This window comes from Dendrobates tinctorius, unplaced genomic scaffold (assembly GCF_039654945.1).
Source record: "Dendrobates tinctorius isolate UK_male_01 unplaced genomic scaffold, ASM3965494v1 ptg000051l, whole genome shotgun sequence".
In the NCBI taxonomy this organism is placed as follows: Eukaryota; Metazoa; Chordata; class Amphibia; order Anura; family Dendrobatidae; genus Dendrobates; species Dendrobates tinctorius.
Window position 1 is genome coordinate 26,822,444 of NW_027361719.1, and position 21,425 is coordinate 26,843,868.

At 46.7% G+C, this 21,425-nt stretch overlaps 1 protein-coding gene across 1 annotated transcript in view; it reads left to right on the forward strand.

Moving 5' to 3' along the window:
- Positions 1-273: 273 nt before the first annotated feature.
- PRIM1 (DNA primase subunit 1) overlaps positions 274-21,425 on the forward strand; it is a 37,458-nt gene continuing 16,306 nt past the window's right edge. Inside the window, exons 1-6 of the mRNA XM_073576896.1 lie at positions 274-505; positions 2,782-2,939; positions 4,347-4,453; positions 5,774-5,847; positions 6,107-6,243; positions 17,222-17,280. Of these exons, the coding sequence (XP_073432997.1) occupies positions 397-505; positions 2,782-2,939; positions 4,347-4,453; positions 5,774-5,847; positions 6,107-6,243; positions 17,222-17,280 (644 nt within the window). The 5' untranslated portion in view covers positions 274-396. The remainder of the gene's footprint in view (positions 506-2,781; positions 2,940-4,346; positions 4,454-5,773; positions 5,848-6,106; positions 6,244-17,221; positions 17,281-21,425) is intronic.

The window sequence follows — 21,425 nt, forward strand, 5'->3', positions numbered from 1 at the left end:
TGCAGTCATGAGAAAGAAGACGCTCACTGCTCGCATGGTAGTAATATAGCGCCATCTTGTGGAGAATCGCTTCACCCCGCGCGGCGCCATCATCTGCTCAATACTGCTGAGATCGCCGATTACCCTATTGGCGGCCAATATCCTGTTCTGTGGCCTCTCACGTATGAGCCACTGAGGGACTAACACCGACCATGTTCCGGTGATGGGGTTAATAAAACCCGCTGAGAGCGCAGTGCCAGTTAGAGCTAAGGAAGGAGATAAAACTACATTTCCCATAATGCCAATAGTAGGAACCGGAAGTGACGTCAGAGCGATGGCAGGATGCGTGGGCGTGGCCTGCTGTTTCCCGCGTAGTTTGTGTTGCTGCTGTCAGAATCGCTAGGTCCGGGCCGCAGCATGGATTTGTCGGTGTATGACCCGGCCAGTCTGCCGGACCTGCTGCCGCTCTACTACCGGAGGCTGTTCCCCTTCTACCAGTACTACCGGTGGCTGAACTACGGGGGCGGTGAGAAGAAGGCTTAGATTATAGCGGGCTGCAGCCGTCTGCGCTGGTTCTCCCACGTCGGGGCTTCCAGTGTTGGCGCGGTACCCGCCTCACCCTCTCTATGTTTCTGAGCTTTCAGATCTGGTGATAAGTGCTGGACAGAGGCGGCAGTGTACAGAGGACGCTTGGCGACGGCGTGCAGGGGGACGTGTGGCGCTTGGCCACGGCGTGCAGGGGGACGTGTGGCGCTTGGCCACGGCGTGCAGGGGGACGTGTGGCGCTTGGCCACGGCGTGCAGGGGGACGTGTGGCGCTTGGCCACGGCGTGCAGGGGGACGCGTGGCGACAGCGTGCAGGGGGACGCGCGGCGCTGTCCCTAAAATGTGGCTATACATCTTGCACATACCCCGCTGACCTGTGCTCCCACCATGCTGTGCGGTAATAAGTCTACACCAGGCGTCCTCTGCCTTTCAGGTGCTGATGGACACGTGCTGATGACATGTATCCCCGCCTGTAGCTCTGACTTAAGCACCGTGCCGTCCTCCGCACACCGTCCTCTTCACTATATGGACTCTCTTAATCGCTGAATTTGGATTTTGTGTTCAGTCCCATTGCCACAGGTGTATAAAATTCCGCTTCTGCCACAGTCTGCCCTTACTGATGTGTGAAAGGACACGTTCAGTATTTGGTCCGTATTCTACATCAGTGTTTATAAGCTGAAATCAGGAGTGGAGCAATCAGAGAAGTATAATAGGAACCCGTCACCACTTCTGGATTTATCACCCACTCCTGGTTTTGGCTTACAGATACTGAGGTAGAATACTGACCGTGGGCAGAGAATGGGTCGGTCTATAAAGCTTACTGATCCCAGCGCGGTTCTGTAAGACTCTGTTCACATGTCCATTTTGGAGTTCAGGTTTCCTGCTCCCTTTTAATACACAATTTCCATCCGTTTGCTAAGTGATGTGAACTGAGCAGCGGAGCTGAGTGTGAAGCAGAAGAGATGTCATCTATGGAGTGACGGATCGTACGTCTCAGTCTGATGGATGGGTTTGGCACATATGAGTGTTACCTGCCAGACTGCATAAAGTTTGCAGAACACCCTCTTCTGCTCCCAGTGCACAATTTAAGGGCTTGGTTGGGGAAGTTTGTTGTGGAAGAACTTGACCAACTGCACAGATCACTGACCTCATCCTATCGAAATCCCTTGGCATGAACTATAAAGGTGCTCTGTTGTGAATTCTCTCTCTGGCTTCCATCTGGTGATTACTGAAGGGAGTGGAGCTGGTCAGATTGACAGAGGGGTTGCCAATTCTCTTTCTGGGCTCCCTCTGGTGGTTACTGGAGGTAATGGAGCTGATCTGATTGACAGAGGCTTGCCACCTGATAATGAGGATGACGATTGGAGATCTGTGGTTTCTGATTGGGATTTAAGACAGCCGACTCCCTATATTCCTGCTGGTGATTTTCTTCCTGTGCCTCCTGAGGTCTGATGTCTCCTGCTCTTTCCCTGCATGATCAGCTAAGTGGTTCATTTGTTATTCTGTTTGCATTTGATCTGACTTTGTTAATCTCTGCTTTGTGCGGGTCAGCTAGCTCCGGCTAGGGCTGTGCTGAATCACCGCCCATATGTTACTGCATGTGCCAGTTTGTTTTGTCCCCTGTTATATTGGTCTCTTTTTGCTTTGCTTTCAGAACATACCAGAGTGCTGATATAGTGGGGGCGAAGTCGTGCGACTTCAGTGTTTTTTGTGCATCAGACATGTTGGTCTTTTTGCAGGTTTTTTTGCGTGATTGCAGACAGTGTCTTTCCTGTCCTGTCTAGTCAGTGTGGGCCCCATCGTTTTCTCAGTCTATTTTTCCGCCTGCGTTTGTGTTTTCATCTTGTCTCACCGACAATATATTTGGGGGCTATCTATTCCTTCGGGGTCTGCTCCGGGGCATTTTAGATTTCCCCTTTCTTGCGTTAGGCTTAGTTAGCTCTCTGGCTGTGCCGAGGCGTCTAGGATCATCGTAGGCTACTGCTAGTTGTGTGGACAGGATCAGGGGTCTGCATCCGCTTAGTTACCAACCTTTCTGGTTTTCTGTGGCATAGCTTGGGCCTGCTATCCTCCTTGGTGCCCACTCATAACAGTGCTCGCTCTTGTGGATGAATGAGCAGAGATTCCCACACACTCAAGAATCTTGCACACAGTGGGTTTGGGGTGGTGCTCTTGGTCACCCCTGTATATAGTTTTCTGTAATGCTCTAATAATATAGTTGCTGTATATGTAATAAACCTGTCGGTTTGTTTTTTAGTTGTAAAGAACTACTTCCCAAACAGAGAGTTCAGTTTCACCCTGAAAGATGACATATACGTGCGCTATCAGTCCTTTAATAACATGAACGAGCTGGAGAAGGAGATGCAGAAGATGAATCCCTACAAAATCGACATAGGCGCCGTGTATTCCCACAAGGTCATTACTATGTGTCATTACTATGTGTGTCATTACTAAAACACGTTATCTAGTCACCACGGCACAAGGCGCATGGCCGATTTTAATAAAAGACCTAAAAACAGCTCGCAGGTCACTGCTCCCAATAGTCAAACATGTGACTGCTACGCCAGTCAGCCATAACATTACAACATAGCATTGTCATCTAAAACGACAAGTCTGTAGTCAGTATATGTGTCTCCAGACTTGTAAATCCTCACAGTGCATGCACTTTCAGGACTCTGTCGTCACCACCGTGTATGGTGGTCATGTGACCGCACGTATACGATATGCACACTCCCGGTCAGCGTTCAACTATATTGTTTCCAGCACACTCAGTGCACAACTGTATTGTGTGAGGCTTGAAACAGTCTAGTCAGATTGTGGCCGGACATGTGCATATCGTATACGTACGACCACTGGTACCGACACCGTGCACTGTGAGGATTTACAAGTCTGTAGTCACATAGAGTGCAGACCACTCTTGCTGCCAGTACAGCGCTGACCCTTTTAGCAGTAGACTCCCTAAGACTTCTAAAGTTGACGTGGAACATCTGGCACCAACACACTAGCAGCAGATCCTGAGTTGCCAGATGGGTTCTTTATGGATTGGACTTATTTTTCCAACACATCCTACAGATTCTCAGTTGGATTGAGATCTGTAAGATTTTGGGGTTGACACCTTGACCTCTTGGTTATTGTTGAACAATGTTTTCCGTGAGGCAGGATGACTTATCCTTCTAATTGAGATCACTGCGTAGAATCCTATTGCACCTTATGGGGTGTACTTAGTTTACTGCAATCTTTAGATAAATGGTATGTCGCAGATGTCCTGTGATGTAGAAGAAAATGAGACCAGGGACCTCCTTCACTCCTTTGCGGTCCATTGTAGGTTCTTTTGGTGGTGGGCAGGGGTCGGCATGGGCACATCCATACACAGCTGCTATGCTCGTGTGTTCTGACATCTTTTTTGTAATAGCCAGAAACTTTTTCAGCAATTTTTGCTACAGTAGCTCCTCTGTGGGATCGGACCACTCGAGCTAGTTTTTTCTCCCAGGACATCAGTGAGGCATGTTCACCTGTCCTTTATGTACTAACCACTGCTTCCACTCCCATGACCTGCTGTTTAGAGATTCTCTCACCTGTTGCATACCTAATTACTATTTGTCTCATCTTCTTACATTTATCCATTTACCTACTTCCATCAAATCATTTTCAAGATCGGACTGTTCATTTGCAGCCTAATATATCCCACTCCATGACAGATGCCATGGGATACCCCATTGTACTCTTCATTGGTTTTAATATTGTGGGTGATCAGGGTATGTGGTTTTTAAACTACTGCCTGTCCAGGAAACGCCACATAATGTTTGTGAATCATTTCCACAGCCCAGTATGCACAACTCTGTGAAATCTGGAACCTTTCAAGCTCAGGAGAAGGAACTGGTGTTTGATATCGATATGACCGATTATGACGATGTGCGGAGATGCTGCAGGTAATCTAATCCTGACTCTGTGCCATCTCCACCTTTAAATCCGGTGTCACGTTTTCTTTACTTTTAGTTTATATCTGACCTTGTGTTTTGTATTTGCACTAAACTTTTAATGGGTTTGGGGACTATATTGCTTATGTAAATCAATGTTATTGATAATTATCAATGCTACTTACTAATATGCATATTGTTTCCCATTTTTTAGATTCAGGTCACACCCATTTTCTTAGCCATGTTTTTGTGAAATCTGGATGGCACTCCCATCTATAAGATGACGATGGTGGACCATGTGACTTTTTTTTTTTTAACCTTCTCCATATCTGTTTTACTCCCCTAGGAGCATTACGTGGCTTAGAAGTCTTCTTACACATTTTGGTACTGTTCAAAAGTAGTGATGAGCGAGTACACTCGTTGCTCGGGTTTTCCCGAGCATGCTTGGGTGATCTCCGAGTATTTGGAAGTGCTCGGAGATTTAGTTTTCGTCATCTCAGCTGCATGATTTGCGGCTACTTGACAGCCTGATGACGTGGGGAATGCCTGTTAGGGAATTCCCACATGTATTCCGACTGTCAAGTAGCCGCAAATCATGCAGCTGCGGCAACAGATTCTAAATCTCCGAGCACTTCCAAATACTCGGAGATCACCCAAGCATGCTCAGGAAAACCCAAGCAACGAGTGTACTCGCTCATCACTATTCAAAAGGAGAAACTTTACTCTCTAAACATCTATTGACAGCCTCTCACCCACCCTGCCAGTGTCCTATCTAGTACTGACAAGCTGCAGAGATCTACAGATGGAGGGAGGTCTTTCCCTTCGGTGAAGACTCTTGAATGGCTAAATAACCTAACTAATGTGGGAAACTTGTTATACTCGTATGGTCAGCTACCTCCAATAAATGGCACGAGAGAGCACTTCCTTCCTTTCTTTCTTACAAGAGGGCTAATTTGCAGACCTTTTTTTCCATAAGTCTCCCTATGCCAGCTTGGTGTTCTTCGTGGGAGAAACCTTACCCCCTAAGCCGCCTACATACGTATGTAGTATTATGCAATGTGTCCATAGGAAGCTAGCGCAGGCACTAGCAGGATGAATTGTGTGTGGTCAGATGTTCCTCCACTGGCGGCCACTTTACGGATGAAAGCGCATTCCTGGCAGGAAAAAAATGTCTCAAAAGGGCCCAACTTCAGAAATATAAAAATGTATATATTAGTAGTTAGCATGTAATCCTCATCCATATACGATATATTAGCTATAAAGGTGCGTTTTGGAATCGGTACTTTTGATGTCTGTTCTAAATGACGTTTCTAATCAATATGTCATGTCTAGTTCTGCAGATATCTGCAATAAATGCTGGACATTGATGACCATTGCTATTCGTATCCTGGATCGATCCCTCTATGGTAGGCATTTTATTAAATGTATTATAGGGCTGATGTGTGCTTACACCATTTGAACTGTATGAAGAAGACATCTGATGCTTGTCTTTCATTGTGAGAAGCTTCACAGGACTGTCAGTCATTTGACTTTTGGTAACACCACCACTGATATGTCAGCTGATTCCCGCAGGCTTGTGTAATTTCCTGATATCCCAAATAGTCTGCATTGCCTAATAATATGGGATTATGCCACTAAACTTTGTATCCAATATTTCCTTCTTAGACGACTTTGGCTTTGAACACCGATTATGGGTTTACTCTGGAAGAAGAGGTGTTCACTGCTGGGTGTGTGATGAGTCTGCAAGGAAACTTTCTCAAGCGGAGAGGTCAGCGGTGGCTGAGTATTTAACTGTTGTGAAGGTACAATGATGTCTGTTATAGTCTTCTGGATTAAGAAAACAGTGCGCCATACAGGGGAATGTAAAAGTTTGGACGCAGTCCAAAACAAATTACTGTGATTTTTTTGACCCCAAGTCATAATGGCGACATTTCTTCCAAGTGTGGACATTTCTCAAGCCGCTTGAGAGAGTTCCACATTATGACTTGGTGTCAATTAATCACAGTGAGGCTATGCCCCCACGTATGCAGAAAATTTCTGCTTCAGAAACGGACTCCTTCCCAGAAAACGCGCGTTTTTTTCCGTGCGTTTTTTGCACGTCTTCAGCGTGTTTTTGATGCGTTTTTTTCCGCGCGCCTTCTGGACTCAAAGGAAATGGCTAAAAACGCGTACTTTTCTGCAAAATTAATGAGCATGCTGCGTTTTTAACCGCTAAGCGTTTCCTATGCGGAAAAAAACGCATCCATTGGCACAAAAGGCCAAAATGCATTAAAATGAATGGGATGCTTATTTTAAGCGTTTTTGAAGCGGATTGACCCCGAAAAATGCTTCAAAAACGTTTACGTGGGCACACAGCCTAATTCTTGTTGGATATTTGGAGTGCTGCCTTTTCTTCATTGTATCTATACAAGGCTTGGTAATACATGTGTGGCCCTGCACCTGCTATCTCATTCCTGTGCTGCATCAAATATTTGTTAAAAATGATATATATTAATCTTTTACATTTTAAAAAGGAAAAGGGCCAGTGCAAAAGTTTGGGCACCCTTGGAGATTTGTGTGCTCAGATAACTTTGGCCAAGGTTTCAAACCTTAATTAGCCTGGTAGGCTTTTTGACTTGTTCAATCATTAGCAAAGGCCAGATGATGCAAATTTCGCAGCTTCATAAAAACCCAGCAACCTCTAACCTTGTGCCAAAGCACAGCAGCCATGGGTTCTTCTAAGCAGCTGCCTAGCACTTTGAAAATAGAAATGGTGGAGGCCCACAAAGCAGGAGAAGGCTATAAGAAAATGGCAACGCATTTTCAAGTTGACCTTTCCTCAGTTCGAAATGTAATTAAGAAAAGGAAGTTAACAGTAACAATGGAGGTCAAGATAGTCTAGAAGCACAATTTCAGTGTGAGCTGCTCTTAGGATTGCTAGAGAGGCAAATCAGAACCCCCCAGTTGACTGCAAAAGACCCTCAAAGATTTAGGCTTCTTTTGCACTTGCCGTGTTTTTCCTGGCTGTTTATGGGGCCGTGAAAACGGCCTGCAAAAATTAGTAGGAAGGCCGTGTTCCGTATGGCCGTGAGGGCCGTATTTGCGTCCGTAAAAAAATATCGAGCTTGCTTGATATTTTTCATGGCTTACGGACACAGCTGCAATGCATTTCAATAGTACAGCAAAAACGTTAAGTTTTTGCGGTACACCGTATTTGCGGATTGCTGTTTTTTTTCCCTGCTATTTGTTATAATAGGGAAAAACGGTCAACCGATGAAGGTTTTTTGCGGCCCGTTTTTGCAGAATACCGTGAAAATCATGGCAATATGGCCCTCAAAAACGTCTCGTAAAAACTGGCTGCAAAAAGCATGGCAAGTGTAAAAGCAGCCTAAGCAGACTCGGGAGTTGTGGTACATTGTTTTACTGTTCAGACACACCTGCACAAAAATAGCCTTTATGGAAGAGTCATCAGAAAAAAACCTGTGTCCTCCGCTTAAAATTCAGTGTCAGAAGTACTGATATATCTTAGAAACAAGTCCTGTGGACTGATGAGGTTAAAGTAGAATTCATTGGTCACAATGATTAAAGTTATGTATGGAGAAAAAGGGCACAGAAATTCTGGAAAAGAATTCTCACCAACCGTTAAGCATAGGGGTGGATCAATCATGCTCTGGCGTTGTGTTGCAGTCAATTGCACAGTAAACATTTCATGAGTAGAGGGAAGAGTGGATGCAATGAAATTTCAATAAATTCTTGATGCAAACATAACTCCATCTGTAAAAAAGATGAAGTTGAAAAGAGGATGGCTTCTACAAATGGATAATGATCCTAAACACATGTCAAAATCCACAATAGACTACTTCAAAGTTGTACAATGGTCCTACTTCAAAATGCGCAATCTGAAAGTTGTACACTGGCCGTCACAGTCCCTTGATCTGAACATCATTGAAAATCTGTGGCTAGACCTCAAAATAGCAGTGCATGCAAGACAGCCCAGGAATCTCAGAGCTGGAAGAATTTTCCAAGGAAGAATAGATGAAAATCCATCAAACAAGGATTGAAAGACTCTTGTCTGGCTACAAAAAGTGTTTACAAGCTGTGATACTTTCAAAAGGGAGTGCTATCAGGTACTAACTATGCAGGGTGCCCAAACTTTGGCATCAGCCCTTTTTCCTTTTTGGAATTTTTAAAATGTAAACAATGAAAATATATTTTACTTTTGCCTAAAATACAAAGGAAATGTGTCATCTTTAACTTTAGGCCTTTTAGAGATCACTTCTTATTAAACTTGCTTAAAGGTGCCCAGACTGTTACATGCCACTGGATACACCCTTAGAAATTGTAACTTACTGATGCTTTTTACATTTTGTTTGTTTCTCTGGCATTTTTAAGGTTTTTTTTTTTTTCTTTTTTCTTTTTTTTTATTCTTTTGCAAAGATGAATATAATGTATAAAAATCTGTTAACCGTTCACTGGTCTTTTGAATTATCTGGACAGTGCCACAATAGATCTGTTTCTGTAAGATATTGCAGTTTAGCCCCATTCCTTGTAATAGAGCCAAGCTTTAATATCTGATACAGTCTGGAAAGAAAGCTGCCATATTTTCTTACTCTGGACAATTTCTTTCAATAATATACACACATGGTAAAAATTGTTGGTACCCCTCATTTAATGACAGAAAACCCCACAATGGTCACAGAAATAACTTGAACCTGACAAAAGTAATAAATCAAACATCTATGAAAATGAACAAATGAAAGTCAGACATTGTTTTTCAACCATACTTCCACAGAATTAAAAAAAAAAAAAAACCTCATGAAATAGGCCTGGACAGAAATGATGGTACCCTTAACTTAATATTTTGTTGCACAACCTTTTGAGGCAATCACTGCAATCAAACGATTCCTGTAACTGTCAATGAGACTTCTGCACCTCTCGACAGGTAGTTTGGCCCACTCCTCAAAAGCAAACTGCTCTAGTTGTCTCATGCTTGAAAGTTGCCTTTTCCAAACGGCATGTTTCAGCTCTTCCAAAGATGCTCAATAGGATTTAGGTCAGGGCTCATAGAAGGCCACTTCAGAATACTCCAATGATTTCCTCTTAGCCATTCTTGGGTGTTTTTAGCTGTGTGTTTTGGGTCATTAACTTGCAAGACCCATGACCTGTGACTGAGACCAAGCTTTCTGACACTGGGCAGCACATTTCTCTCTAGAATCCCTTGATAGTCTTGAGATTTCATTGTACCTGGGGCAGATGCAGCCAAGCAGCACCAGAACATAACAGAGCCTCCTCCATGTTTCACAGCAGGAACAGTGTTTTTGTGATATGCTTAATTTTCCTCCTACGCCTCATTGGGGGACACAGACAGTGGGTGTTATGCTGCTGCCACTAGGAGGACACTAAGTAATCCAGAAAAAGTTAGCTCCTCCCCTGCAGTATACACCCTCTTACTGGCTGGGATTTCTCCAGTTCTTTGCTTAGTTTCTGTAGGAGGCACTTGGGTCTGGTTTCAGACCCCACCGTTTTTATTTTATTTTTGAATTTTCTGTAAATGTTTATTTTTTAATTAGCAGAGTGAAGGGGGCGACAGTTCCTTTCTACGTCCCGCTCTTCCCCGAACCAACAACAGGCAACCACGTGGAGTAACTCTTCACGTACACTTTCCTGCGACGAATGAGGCTGATTCCTCTGATGATGGTTCCATTATGGTCGGTACTCCACGGATATGAGGGCTAGCGCAAAAGGAACGAAGCACAGGAGTGCATGGAGAAGGACTTGAGCAGCGCTTTCTGATGCCCTGAATCAGCCCCACAGCTTTCCATCCCCCTACCACAGGGTGGATCGATTGAGCAGTACCCCTTTAAGACCTCCTTCAGCCCTGCTGCATCGCCTGGAGGATGAAGACCCTGCAGCTGGAAGAACGTGGAGCGTGACCTGCCTGAGCTCAGAGTGGAGGTATGGAGTCGGGTCCTTACCCCCGGGAGAAGCGCTGACTGGTGCATGTGCGTGGGTATGTTGCATCTGCCCTCAGATTAAAGCTTAACCCCTTCCCGGCACATTCTCTGCAGCTGCAGGCAGACTGCCGTTAACCCTTTCAGGAGCGCTATGCCTCAATCTAAGGAGGCTAAACAGGCGGTTAATGAGCACACTGCGTTTTTATACCATGTGCACCATTTGCACGTCTGCATTACCCAGTGGACAGACTAATCCGTTATACACGGACTGTGACCCAGCCTGCGCCCCGACCTGCGCTCCAACAACCCTCGCCGCGCTGCTGATGGGCCTCCTGCGCTTAGTTCCCCTGAGGTGGCCGCGTCCCTCTCACGGTCGGTGAAGTCTCTGACCCAGGGTATATTCTCCCTCCGGGAGGACTCTTTAAGTCAAAACCACCAGCAGGGGCCATCCTCGTTCAAGGGATGGTCAGGTCTCTGGAAAGTGGACCCATGACGCGTCCCCTAGTCACGTTCGCACCTCAGCATCGTCGCCTCCTGTCTCTAGCTCGCCTTTTTCTGAGGTTCACAGCGAGCACGACACTTAATTCGAATCTGACTCATCAGCCCCTCAGAATCCCCCATCTGATCAGGAGTCGCTTGATTCTCTTATAGAATCAGTCAACAGGATTCTGAAGCTGGATGAGGAAAATATTCCCGCTCCAGCACATGCTATCTCATTAAGAAAACCAAGCGTGTGCGTAGGTTGTTTACCAGCCGTCCAGAAACATAGGAACCGGCCACATAAATGGTTCTCAGGGCAACAGTCTACTCAGGCTAAAAACCCTATTGATACAGACCTAATGAAGGATTGGTTAGTCCCCTCCGGTGGACCCTCCTGTATTGTGTCTTGCTTCTAAAAAGCTCCTATCTGTTTCTGAGGGTTCCTCAGTCAGAAACTCCTCTGATCGTCACATTGACTATCTTGCCTTCTTTCGCTGCAATTTGGGTCTCTAAGGCAATGGCCGCTTAGGCAGAAGCCTAAATTGCTTCTCTCCAGGGCACCATTCTTCCGGAGGCAACCACTGTCGCCAGGCAGATAATTCACGCAGCGGACTTTGTAGTAGACGCTTCTGGTGATGCCGCCAACTGTGCAGCTCAAACTGCCGCTAATGCGACCTCCATTATAAGAGCCTTATGGCTCCGCGGCTGGCGGATGCCACATCTAAAAGAGCATTGTCTTCTCCCCCCTTTCAAACGGGTCGTCCTTTTGGGGACAAACTGGACTAGCTCTTTTCTGATACTACCGGAGGGAAAAGTAAATTCCTTCCTCAACACAAGGGCTGTTCGGCCGTTTCGCAACCAACAGCTGACGCGTCTTCGATCTTCTCGCAACAATTCCGGTTGGTCCTCCTCTTCTTTCGCTTCCAGATCAGGTCGGTCCCCGCGAGGAGACAGAGGCTCCCTGGTCTCATACAGGCCTAACCCTTCTTGGAAACCCAGGTCTAGGGCTTCTGGATCTAGGGGAGCCAGATCTCATAGATCTACCCAATGGCTTGTTGCGGTTTCCTGCAGGCACCGACAAAGTTGGATGCCGCCTACTTTCTTTCAGCCACACTTGCCTCACAGTTGCCCACGACAAGTGGGTCAGGTAGTTGGTGTTCTCCGGATACAAGATAGAAGTTTCTCCCCTCCAACTCGGTTTTGTCTTTTCCTTGGGGGATAGGAAAGGAAAGAGCCTTCCTTCGGGCTGTTCAGGCTCTGATAAGGGACGGAGTCATCATTCCGGGCCCTCATCACGAGAGGTTCATGGGTTTTTATTCAAACCTTTTTTTGTGGTTCCCAAAAAGGATGCGATGATCTGACTCATTCTGGATCCCAAACTGTTAAATCAGTTTGTCAAAGTACGGCGACTCCGAATGGAATCCCTCCGGTCAGTTGTCACTGCCATGGAAAAAGGAAAAGTTCCTAGCATCCATCGACATCAAGGACGCTTACTTTCACATGCCGGATCTGCCCGTCTCACCAGCAGTTCCTGCGTTTTTTGCAATTCACAAGCAACACTTCCAGTTCCTTGCCTTGCCCGTCGGACTCGCCAACGCCCCCAGGATCTTTACTAAGGTCATGGCGGCTGTCATGGCCATTCTCCACTCGCGGGGAGTGGCGGTGTTACCGTATCTGGACGGCCTGCTCATCAAGGGCCCGTCCCTTCCAGCCTGCGAGGAATCCGTGGACACAAGTGATACACTTTCTCGCCTGGGCTGGAACATAATTTTTGAAAAGTCTTTCCCAAAACCGGCTCAGCAGATTGTCCTTTTTAGGAATGATCTTGGACACTTCCTGCAAGTTGGTCATTCTCCCTCCAGAAAGAGCCCAAGCCTTACTACAGGCAGCGTGGACTCTTTAACTACCGGTTTCTCGCTCTATTCATTTCAGCATGGGAGTTCTCGGAAAAATGGTGGCAGCGATGGAAGCAGTTCCATTGGCACGGTTCCACCTCCGTTCCTTACAACATGCGTTGCTGTTAGCTTGGAACAAGAACCCGTTCTCCCTGGATCGTCGGATCCTTCTGTCCCTGTGGGTCAGGCAAGCCCTCAGGTGGTGGACACTGAGGTCCTCCCTGAATCAGGGGAAGTCTCTTCTCCCAGTAAAATGGTTGGTAGTAACCACCAACGCAAATCTTCTCGACTGGGGTGCGGTCTTTTGTCACCACACGGCACAAGGGTCACTGGTCGACCCGAGAGTCACGTCTCCCCGTCAACATCTTGGAAATACGAGCCATCAGATTAGCTCTACGGCGTTTACACCATCTCCTCGCAGATCACCCCATCAGGATCCAATCCAACAACGCCACAGCTGTAGCGTATATCAACCGCCAGGGAGGTATCCGTAGCAGGATGGCCATGCACGAAGTGAGTCACATCCTCCATTGGGCAGAGTAGAAAATTGGACGGCAGATTTTCTCAGTCGCCAAGGCATCACCTCGGGAGAGTGGTCCCTTCATCCGGAAGTCTTTCAGCAGATTTGTCATTGTTGGGGGACTCCGGATGTGGATCTCATGGCCTCAAGACTAAACAACAAGGTTTGTTGCGCGATCCATGCGCCATCAGAGCGGACGCCCTAGTTCTGCCATGGCTCCGGTTCCCGTACATCTTCTCCCTCTTTCCTTGCTTCCGAGGGTCATCAAAAAGATCAGAGCGGAGGGAGTACCAGTGATCCCAGTCGCGCCAGATTGGCCGCGCCGAGCATGGTATGCAGAACTAATACAACTGGTCGCCGACGTCTCCTGGCGACTTTCAGATCGCATGGATCTACTTTCGCAGGACCCGAGTTTCCACCAGAACTCCGAGGTCCTGTCTTTGACGGCGTGGCCGTTGAATCTTGGTTTTTACCACAGGCTCAGTTCTCTCACGACGTGATTTCCACCATGATTAGTGCTAGGAAGCCTGTGTCCATGCGCATCTATCACCGCACCTGGCAAAACCTTCTTTTCGCGGTGTAAGGATCATGGTCGATCACCTCTGGTGTTTTTTCATTCGGGCCATATTGGAATTCCTTCAATCCGAATTAAAATCAAGCCTTGCGCTTAGCTCGCTCAAAGGCCAAGGTTCGGCCTTGTCAGTACTTTTCCAACACATAATTGCCTCCAAACTTCAGGTCAAGACGCTGATTCTGGGAGTTTCCCATGTGGCGCCTCCTTATAGAAGGCCATTGGAATCATGGGACCTTAACCTGGTTCTTGGGGCCTTACAGGAGGCTCCTTTCGAACCGCTGCAGGATGTGTCACTGTCCGTCCTCTCTTGGAAGGTGGTCTTCTACTGGCAATTACGTCAGACGAGTTTCAGAATTGGCAGCCCTGTCCTGCTGTTCTCCGTTCCTGAATTTTCATCAGGAAAAGGTAGTTCTCATGACGTCCCCCGTCCTTCCTGCCCAAGGTCATCTCCTCTTTCCATCTCGACGAGGAAATTGTTTTGCCTTCCGTTTTGTCCGGCGCCAGTCCATCACATTCAGAAAGCCCTCCACACCCTGGATGTGGTTAAGGCGATGAGATGGTATATCTCACGGACAGCTCCCTTTCATAAGTCAGATACCCTGCTCATGGTTCCAGAGGGGCATAGGAAGGGTCTAGCAGTGTCAAAACCATGCTAGCCAAGTGGATTCGCTTGGCAATTCATGAATCCTACTGTGTCAGGAACGCGCCTGTCCCAGCGGGGATTAAGGCGCACTCTACCCGGTCAGTGGGCGCCTCTTCGGCCATTCGGCACCAGGCCTCGACAGAACAAGCCTGCAAGGCTGCGACTTGGTCCAGTCTGCATACTTTTTACAAAACATTACCAAATTCATTCTCGGGCCTGTCCACAAGGCTGTGACTTGGTCCAGCCTGCATACCTTTACAAACATTGCTTAATTCATTCTCAGGCCTCTGCGGATGCAGCTCTCGGCAGATGCAGCCGGCAATCGGCAGTACCTCAGTGGTACATGGGGTATTAGCAGATGTATGCTCCCCACCCAGGGACTGCTTTAGGACGTCCCACTGTCTGTGTCCCCCAATGAGGCGTAGGAGAAATAGTGATTTTTGTGTACTCACCGTAAAATCCTTTTCTCCGAGCCAATCATTGGGGGACACAGCACCCACCCTGTATTAGCCTATTGGCTCACTGTAGCATTCTTAGGCTTTGACTTAGTTATGGTTATTGTTGACTGTTTATGCTCCTACTGCTTTTTTCACCGAACTGGAGAAATCTCAGCCAGCGAGAGGGTGTATACTGGAGGGGAGGAGATAACTTTTTTTTCTGGTTTACTTTGTGTCCTCCTAGTGGCAGCAGCATAACACCCACTGTCTCTGTATCCCCCAATGAGGCGTAGGAGAAAAGGATTTTACGGTGAGTACACAAAAATCCCTATTTCTGTCTGTGAACATAGAGCTGATGTGCCTTGCCCAAAAGTTCATTTTTGTCTCATCTGTCCATAGGACATTCTCGCAGAACCTTTGTGGCTTGTCAACGTGTAGTTTAGCAAATTTCAATCTGGCTTTTTTATGGGTTTTTTTTTTTTTTTTTTCTTCACAATGGTGTCCTCCTTGGTCGTCTCCCATGAAGTCCACTTTGGCTCATACAATGATGGATGGTGCAATCCATCTGACACTGATGTTCCTTGAGCTTGATGTTCACCTTTAGTCTGGTTAGAAGTTTTTCTGGGGTCTTTGTTACCATTCGTATTATCCGCTTCTTTGATTTTGTCATTAATTTTCCTCTTGCGGCCACGTCCAGGGTGGTTGGCTACAGTCCCATGGAGGTTAGATTTCTGAATAATATGTGCAACTGTAGTCACAGAAACATCAAGCTGCTTGGAGATGGTCTTATAACGTTTACCTTTTAACATGTTTCTTTCTAATCTCCTAAGACAAGTCTTTCCTTCGCTTCCTCTGGTCCATGTTGATTGTGGAACACACCATGTCACCAAACAGCACAGTGGTAACTGTGGCCCTCTATATAGGCCCACTCACTGATTCCAAGATTGTTGACACCTGTGATGCTAATTAGTGGACACACCGCGATTTAACATGTCCCTTTTGTCACATTATTTTCAGGGGTACCATCATTTTTGTCCAGGCCTATTCAATGAGTTTTTTACTTTTTAAAAAAATTCTGTGGAAGCATGGTTGAAAAGCAATGTCTGACTTTCATTTGTTCATTTTCATAGATTTTTGATTCATTCTTTCTTTTTGTCAGATTCAAGTTGTTTCTGTCACCATTGTGGGTTTTCTGTCATTAAACGAGGGGTACCAACAATTTTGACCAAGTGTGTACATTACAAGGTAACACAAAGCATCATTCCAGCTAATAATGAAGACTGTGACATTCACCATTCTGTTGTCTGGAGCAGACTCTTGGTTGAATCTATTACTTTGTTTTATAAGAAAGAAGAGACCATTAGCCATTCCTTCTTTTTATCAAATATGCAACCATTCACCTATATGTATATCCTTACCCTTCATGTCCACTGCTCAACATTGAAATTGCAAAATCAAGAAGGAAAAGTCATGGAATTATGGAAAGAACATGATCGCTAGACATGTTAGTGATATGCAAATGATAGAAGAAGAAAAAAGACATTAGGGAAAATTTCAAAATGTTTATTCAGCATAGAATGAGTGCATCACACAGAAATCCCTGCACTTACACTCCTTGGTTGCCATCAGTGAGATTAATAATGGGTCTCTGCTGATTGTTCTGCCATGGTGAATGCACTTGGGCAGAAAATCATCAAGATCCACTGTTGGCAGCTAGATTTGCAGTTGACAACCAATGATATCCCAGATATGCTCAATGGGGAGACCATTCAAGAGATTTTGCTGGCCGTGGTAGCACGTCTAGCCCACACAGCCTGCTCCCAGTAGTATGAGCAACATGTAGCCTGGCTTGTGACTGTATAATTCTGCACGTGGCGCTCATGCTCAAAACTCAATAAAAGATGTTTTTAAAAGGTTCAATTTCTTCATCATTTGCATATTAGTAACATGTCTAGCCATCCTGTGGGTTACGTACTTGCACAACTTTACCTCCTGATGTGGTCATTTAAATTTTTAGGAGAGTATAAAGGTAGATAAATGTAAGTCTCATTGAATGCACAACATTTGGAGGGATTTTACAGGGCTTCATTGTTTTAAACAGAAACCCTAAAAATGAGATTTTTGCATATATATTCAAGTCGTCACTTTATCCACTGTTCACTGACCCTCCTACAAAATATGCCAATGTCTCATCATCTTTCTGCCATGTATCCTAATAATGGTACTGCGTGATCACCAGTTTTGTAAAAAATAATCTCCTTTGGTCGCTAAAACTCATTAATTTTTTTTTCCTTGCAGGGAGGAGAAGAAACCATAAAGAAAGTACAGCTTTCTGATCCAATTCATCCATTCATAAAGTATGTTCATCATTCTTCATTAACCCTGCTGATATTAGGGCCACATTTACTGATGGTCAAGTGCCAAGGAAGAAAAACAAATCCAGGGGTGCACCAAGTGACACAGACATCTGTGTCACTCTACAAATCACCACTGAGAAGAGACCAAATGTTTTGTACAGTTTTCGGCATCGGTGCACATGAACATATTAGAGCTTGAGCAGGTTCAAAGACATGAAACTAAAAATAAAAAAAAGTACTACAGTACCATAAAAAATACAGCTGAAGGGTGTACTAACTGTCTAAATGTATCAAAGATCAATACAGAGATCTTATAGTTTATAACAAGTCAACAAGATATAGTTCTCTAGGTTTCTCCACCAACATAGAAGGGTTTTTTACTCAAACAGCAGTGAAACTATGATTAACTCTTCTATAGAAAATTGTCATAGTAAATGCTCTAATAGAGTTCAGAACTGTTCCAGATGTCTTTCCCGAGTGCAGTGACTATTGGAGATGCATTTCAGACCCAAGGATCGAGCCACCATTTATATGTTTGGGTTCATTTTTTTTTCTCGTATGCGATAGCAATGGATGTATTTTCCTCCGTGTGCTGAAACAAGTTTTTAGCATTTGGTCAGTGTTTTTGTTTCCCCTTTAGTTTTAATAAGTTTTTTTTTTTTCTTTTTTGTGTGTGCCAAAAAAAACCCCCCCCCGAAGATTTCTCAAGTTTCTCCTATCAAATAGTGTGTGCCGTCTGAGTTTTTCTTGTACCCACAAGCTTGCATGGGAGAGTTTATCCATGACTCCGATCAAATCTTTATTTTTTTTAATTTATTTTTTCTGGACTCTCGATCTTCAAAAAAAAAAATCAGCCTTAGATTATAATGAGCTAGAGTAACTAAGTGAAAGAAGGACATGTGAGTGAGGCCTCTGCTGTGTATGAAGCTGAGAGTACCAAAAATCTACTTTTTCTGTCACCCATGACGGCGCCACGAGAGGGGGCATCCGCCCTTCAAAGACAGGAAACCTTCAAGATAAAAAGGGGCGGCTCCTCTGCATCAGTTGGTTTCCTGTCCTTGATGGGGAATCCTCAAGATAAGATCTGCTGTGTATGAAGCTGAGAGTACCAAAAATCTACTTTCTCTATCGCTTCATTGGGGGACACAGAGACCATGGGTGTATGCTGCTGCCACTAGGAGGCTGACACTATGCACAAAAAAGGTTAGCTCCTCCTCCGCAGTGTACACCCCACTGACCGGCAGGAAATTCCCCAGTTTAGCTTAGTGTCAGTAGGAGGTGGACACGGGTCTTTCATTAGACCCATATCTACCTCGATGTGCGTCGTTCCTTTTCAGGTTTCCGGAGGGATACAGTGTGAAGAGTCACAACTGTACTCCCACAAAGAGACTTAGTACGGCGTGTAGTGTTCTGCCACCCCGTGTCCTCATAGCTCTCCGTGCGGACCAGAAGCTCAGCGCAGATGCGTGCCAGCGACGGATGGTCCTTGCCAAACGCCTCCCACCCACTCGCCCACCAGAGCAGCGCAGCAGGCTCTTAGACGCGGCCCGACTGCGGGGCGGGCCTTGTTCCCCCCCCCCCCTGTATTCATCGGGGACTACATCTTACAGCGCGGTTCTGGCGGCGTCTTCCTTCTGGGTGGCCGCGGCAGCGTTGCGGGACTTCCGCGTCGCCCAGTGCTGACAGGCGGCCGCCGTCTCAAATTTAGTCCCTGGCTTCATTTTAGGCCTTCGCGCCCGTCGTGGCCACGCCCCCCGCTCACTCTCATAGGCCGGCTGCGCTCCCGCCCCTTCCTAGGCCCTTCCACCGCCTCTCTTGGCCTGTGGCTGGGTAGGGGGGGCGGTTTCCTTTACTTCAGGCGGCTAACTCCGCCCTTTTTGTCCCTCCTGAACCGCGTTTTTTTCCTCCACCTCAGGCTGCCGCCATCTTGGCAGCCTGTCAGCCGGAGACTATAGACGGATGTCAGCTATCCCCTGCTGGGGCCCTGCAATTTTCACGAGCCTGGTACATCGCTTTGAGGGACACCGGACCGTGAGTAGTTCTGCAACTGCAGACTGACACCCTCCTCAGCCTTTCTGTCCCCCAACCTTCCGGCTTTTCTTCAGGGTCCTTCTGTTCCTCCTTCATTATGTCTAACTCTAAGTCTGAGCGTAGCCGTCCGCCTGCCCCCACGGGCTCTCTAGTCCAGTTCTTCGCATGCTCCTCTTGCAATCGCAAACTTCCCTCAGGTCAGCCTACTCCCCTCTGCCTGGACTGCAGCAATCCCATTCAGCATGACCCCGTTCAGGAGCCATCTGTTGTGCCACGTGAAAGTGAACCCCCCCATCCCTGGCTGGGCCTCGTCTCTTTCACAATCTGTGGCAGACCTCACCAGAGTGTTTCAGTCCCTAGTGGCCATTCTTGATAAGTTGCCCCTGGACACTTCTGCAGGGTCCAGCAGGTCGCAAGACATTCCATCTGAGCCAGCCAGCAGAAGCCGCAAAAGACCCAGGCAGGATCTCCGGCCGGAATCCTCTCCTGGCCTCACATCCCCACATAGTCCTTCCCAGCAGTCGCCCTCCCGTGCCTCCTCACCCGAGTCAGGTGAAGCGTTTTCGAATGTGTCATCCAAAGGGTTCTTAGAGCTGGATTCGGACCAGGACACGGACATGAAAGTTACAGTACAGAACCTCATTGCTGCAATTAACCACACCTTCGAAATCTCAGACTCCCCTGCGAAATCCTCAGATCAGGAGGTTTCGTTCAGACGGGCAGAAACACCTTCCAGGGTCTTCGCCTCCCACTCTGAGTTTGGCAAGATTCTTACCAGGGAAAGAGAAAATCCAACCAGGCGCTTTCAAAGAGGGAAGCGCCTCGGCATGCTGTACCCGTTTGCCAAAGAGCTCACGACAACTGGTCTGCTTCCCCCTCGGTAGACGCACCCGTGTCCAGACTTTCTAACAACACGGTCCTCCCAATTTCAGGTGTGGCGTCACTAAAGGATTCTAATGATAGAATTATAGAATCTTTAGCAAAGTCAGCATTTGAAGCGGCTGCAGCGGTGCTAAGCCCAGCCTTCGCTTCATCTTGGGTGGCGAAGGCCATAGCCACTTGGGCAGAGGATCTCCACAAGGGCATCCTAGATAAGGCCCAACCAGAGCATTTGGCCGCCAGGATAGGAGGAAAAAAGTGTCTTTCAGACCCATTCCCTCCTGGCGATCTCACTCCTCCCAGGGCAGATCCTCCATGTCCAGATCTGGACGGTCCACATCAGCATGACTATCCACGAACTCCCGGGGGTCCTTCCCAATTGGGAGGTCGACTCCTTTTCTTCAGAGACGTCTGGCTTGCCTCAGTAGACAACGCTTGGGTCAGGGAAGTTGTATCATCAGGATACAAGATAGTTTGTTTCTCATCCCCGAGATCGTTTCTTCGAGTCCCGACCTCCAAAAGATCCTGCCTTAGTTCCGGGGTTCTTTGCGTCCATCGCCTCTCTCCTCAGTTCTGGAGTGATTGTGCCCGTTCCCGAATCAGAACGTTTCACAGGGTTTTATTCAAACCTGTTTGTGGTGCCGGAAAAAGGCGGGACAGTTCGCCCCATCTTGGACCTCAAGTTACTCAACAAGAGAGTCCGACTGCGTCATTTCCGAATGGAGTCTCTTCGGTCGGTAATCGCTTCCATGGAGACGCAGGAGTTCATGTGTTAAATAGACATTCAAGATGCCTATCTACATGTTCCCATATTCTCCGGGCATCAGAAATTCCTGCGTTTCGCGACTTGCCAGGAACATTACCAGTTTGTTGCACTGCCTTTCGGTCTCGCCACCGCACGCAGAGTATTTACAAAGATCATGGCGGCGTTGATGGCCTTGTTGAGAATCAGAGGTCTCGTTCTTTTTCCGTACCTCGACGACATTCTGATCAAAGCTCCATCCTTTCATCAAGCTCGCCAAAGTCTTACCCTCGTCCTAGACACCCTGTCCAATTTCGGGTGGCTCATCAACAAAAAGAAGTCATGTCTTGTCCCGACACAACGTCTTGTGTTTCTGGGTCTATTGTTCGACAAGAGAAAATTGGCTCCCTGCAGCGGGATGTACGATCGCTACAGATCATACGACTTCCATCTCTCCGGACAACCATGAAAGTCCTGGGAAAGATGGTGGCGG